The sequence below is a fragment of the Dermacentor variabilis genome, chromosome 1, assembly GCF_050947875.1.
Source record: "Dermacentor variabilis isolate Ectoservices chromosome 1, ASM5094787v1, whole genome shotgun sequence".
Classification (NCBI taxonomy): Eukaryota; Metazoa; Arthropoda; class Arachnida; order Ixodida; family Ixodidae; genus Dermacentor; species Dermacentor variabilis.
In genome coordinates, this window is record NC_134568.1 from 72,365,538 (window position 1) to 72,369,602 (window position 4,065).

Consider the following 4,065-nt stretch of genomic DNA (forward strand, 5'->3'; position numbering starts at 1 on the left):
GCCGCTAAGTAGCGTATAGAGAAAATAAGATCAATCATTGATGCTCATGAAGCAGGATCTATAGAGAAGATAATGCAACAGTGGCTTCAACACCAGTGTGCGAAAGCTTCGCAAGCAGAAGGCGATAATTGACTACATCAAAGGCTTTGCTGAGGTTGCAGTATACAGCATCAACTTACCCGCCTTGCGTGACGGGCGTGGTAATATGCTTCGTAGAACCGACAAGACAAGTGGTCGGAATGAAATCTGTGCTGATTTGGAGCGAGAACATTTTTTTTACATTGAACGACAATACACTGTGAATAGCTAAATCGATAAGCTTGGAAATCACAGAGAGAAGAGATATCGGCCGATAGTTTGCGACATCCGTTTTGGCGCCAGTTTTAAACACGGGGAAAGCACGAATGGTTTTCCATGCACGCTTAAACTTCGAATTATTTAGACAGTTTAGTAATAAAGTTAGCGATTCCACGGCGTTGGTTTCGCTGCTCTTGTGCTTTTGCGCGCCGTAGCACTACGATAGAAGGTGCTTATTTTTTACATTTGAAACGAAACTATGTGCTATTATGTTTCCTTTCAAGATGGATACTGCAAAGGTATAAATATGAAGACCGTTTCCAAGATAGCCTGTTTTGAGTTTATTTCAACGTGTTGTTGGCATAGCATTTTTGTCGAAGAAATGATTATGTGTCACAGCAAGCAGGGGCGAGGCAGGGTCCAGTTCACTTGCCTAGCTTGTAACCAACGCCTAAATGTTATTTCTTTTGGAACTCCTAGCAACAATACTAAGCCAAACATTATCAGCTCTTGTGGTAGACACATTGTTGCCTTCGTTCTAACAGTACTGTAGATATTCTACTGAACATTCGACGATTTCGTTCAGGCTTATGTATAATTGTATGTCGACGCATAAAGTTAAACCTATTATGAGAAATACTTGAAAGCAAAATAATGATAATTTATTCACAATATTTGTACAAGAAATTATGTTTTGCAGCTTGAACACGGGTTTATATGTGAGCCATGCGACTAGATCTTGCGCCTGCAAAGAAAAAAATGTCCAATTATGCCAACGAGATACTTGATATAATAATATCTGAGTGAAAGACTTTGAGTTCCTCAACAAAGCAACCTCGATAGGAACTTTGATAACGATTGAAGAAAAGCCACAGAAAAAAATGGATATAGCAGATTCATTTTGTCAGCCCAACTACGCAGAACGTTTTCATGCCCTGAACAGAAGTTGACAAAAATATTAGTGAGCCTCTGGTTTCGCGCACAGTTATGCATCAGGCTCAGCAGACTGACTCATCTCTTTCCCTCTTTAATTTAGTATTTCACCCCAGCATTCCATCTGAGCATAAACAAATAGACGTTATTTCAAGCTTTTTCACACAGATCGCAGATAACTACACTGCACCAGTAGTATGGCAAGACTAAAGTAGAAAAATAGTTGTTTCTTGTATATGAGGTGTGGAATTAACTACAGATTCCAGCAGCAACTTATCAAGTTTCCCAGTGCGCAGAGGAGATTGCTTGTCGCCAACGCCGGCACATAGCAAAATGGTTTAGACGTAATGCTATAAAAGCATTACTACTTACGTTAGCAGTGTTTTGCAACTAAGCAGAGTTAGACAGAAGATTCACAACTACTCAAGAACTGCGACAAGATTTATGAACTAAACGGAAAACAAGTGCACGTCTCGTTTTACGAGCCTAATTGAATCGAGAGCAGTCAATACTCTTGCAAAACACAAAAATGGAAGTGGAGGGGATTGAATCCGCACACACACCTGCTTCATGCAATGTAAGTGCATGCCATAGTTAAGGGACCGAATTCACAAAGGTTTCAGTACATAAGTGCACTTTGTCACTGACTGGCCGCCTTCGCCAATAACGTGTATACCATCAGCATTGGCTGAATTGTTTCCTTGCAAACAATTCTTGTTTAAGAACGTCTTGCGAATACGGGCCCAGATTCCAAAAGCGCCTTCAACTTACTATGCAAACCACCTTCAACTTAGTATGCATTTATATGCTTTAAGACTTCAAAAGCGCACACACACGCAACTGATTAATTTTCCAAACCTGTGCTAGTAGTGGCCAATTCCGCCGGCTTGACCGAAGCCAGCCTGGCCAAAACCAGCCTGGTGACCAGCGGCTCCGCCGGCGAAGCCTCCCGAGTGCTGGCCGAAACCGGTTCCGTAGCGGTTTGAGTCGGTCTTCGAGAAGCCAGTGTTGGAGCTGTAACCCATTTGGTTGTTGTAGCCTTGCACGTTCCTGAATGAGTCGCCACCTGCAAAGCCACCGGATCCCTGGTTGAAGCCCTGGGCGCCGCTGGCGAAGCCACCTTGGTGGCCGCCCGCGGCGTTGCCGTAGGCGCCGCCTCCAAGTGCCACGGGACCTCCTCCGTAGCCACCTCCGTAGCCACCACCGTATCCAACAGGGCCGCCGAACAAACCACCTCGTCCTTCAATCTTCTCTTCCTTGCCTGCAGCTGGTGCTGCTGCTGGGGCGTCCTTCTTGGGCGCAGGCCCAGCGACAGCCAGGCAGACCACGGCGGACACAACGGCGATGTTCAGGAGCTAGCGGACAATGAATGATAATCAGTGCGACTTGAAGAGTTTACATTGAACTACAACTGACAAAACAGCACAGGCCGATCAGATTGAGAGAAAGAAAAGGAAAGACAGGGAATATAACCAGGTTGCACCTAATTTGCCAGCCTAAACTTGAGGACGGAGAAGCGGGAAGAAATGAAGAAAGGACAGGGTAAACGAAAGAGATCGCAGATGATGCGCGCACGCACAACTGCGTTTACCACGCAAGCAAAGGCGTTCGCCGGGCTCAGAGGTCTTCAAATGTGCAGTAGAGCTTTCAATTGTGACCCTCTGCACGGATGATAGCTGAATCCATGGCCCCAGTATTTTTTCCTCTGTGAACGCTCTGTCGTCCAGTCAGCTTAAAGCGGCTTACACTTTTTTTCTCATTTATCAAAATAACGGGGATATACATCAGAATATGTTTCATGCTTGTAGCATGAACAAAGTGCTTGTAGGCTAATGACGACGAACGGGTGTGGAAAGTGAGGCAGTGAGACATCGTCAGGGTTTGTCACTGAAGAACTCTATTCGCGTCATTGAATACGTAGAACGAATGGAGGGGACTTTGGATGTGACTACATGGTCCGCACACAGAAGTTTTCCAGTTGAACTTGTTCTTCGAGACAGGCTCGTCTCTTTGTGGAAGAAATGGGCAAGTTTAGGTAAAAAACATCAGCATAAAGAAACGGGAATAAATAAGCATTGTGGCGCCTTTTACAATATCTTAGTTGTAGAGCCCGTATTTCGTCCATTGAAGGCACTGCAGCTTCTACTTCACCAAATTGCAATGCCTTCGTTGAGAAATACTTTTTCTACAGGAAAGTCCGTCTCTCACCTTCATCTCTGAACGTGGGTTCCTTTCTCCGCCAAGAGGGCTCGTATGGCTTAGCGATAAGAAAGCTGTCCGTTTTATATACGGCGCAAAAAAAGGCAGGTTCCACAAAATGAAGACGAGAGGATGTTTCAAGACGGGTTAAGTGTTACGTCACTCTGCTGCCAGACAAGAAAAATGAAGAGCAAAAAAGATACGAAAGTTAAACCCAAGTGTCTACATCAAGCAGCGCACGCTCTCACTCACGCCGTTTCGTCTGGGTCATAGAGAGAAGGCTTGGGGAGGCCTTGCATTAGAAATGCTGGGGACAATACGCACGGCGGTTGACGCGCTGTTTCCAGTGGCCAGTGAAGCGTGTACGGAACGGCCGGCGGTTTTCGCCCCGTTCCGTTTGAGTAAGTGGAGATCGCCTAGAGCGCCCTTGATGCGCTAGGCACATATGAGAAGCAAGAAGAGAAGGCTATCACGCATGTGATGTCATTGCTCTTAGCTGGAAATTACAGGCTGCTGGGTGCGTGCTGGTGGTCACAGGCACACCTGTTGCTAGCGGAAACGTGATGAAATGTCTTGATGAGAAAGAAAACCGGATTTTACCCGTTTGGAAGCAGTGAGTTAGGAGTTCGAGTTTAT

General features: G+C 45.5%; 1 protein-coding gene across 1 annotated transcript; it reads right to left on the bottom strand.

Moving 5' to 3' along the window:
* Positions 1-937: 937 nt before the first annotated feature.
* LOC142571487 (uncharacterized) lies at positions 938-3,532 on the bottom strand. The gene is made up of 3 exons (XM_075679881.1): positions 3,439-3,532; positions 2,089-2,585; positions 938-1,042 (listed from the first exon to the last, which is right to left on the bottom strand). The coding sequence occupies exons 1-2, from the start codon at positions 3,442-3,444 to the stop codon at positions 2,094-2,096; spliced, it is 498 nt and encodes a 165-aa protein (XP_075535996.1). The 5' UTR covers positions 3,445-3,532; the 3' UTR covers positions 938-1,042; positions 2,089-2,093.
* Between the last annotated feature and the right edge of the window lie 533 nt (positions 3,533-4,065).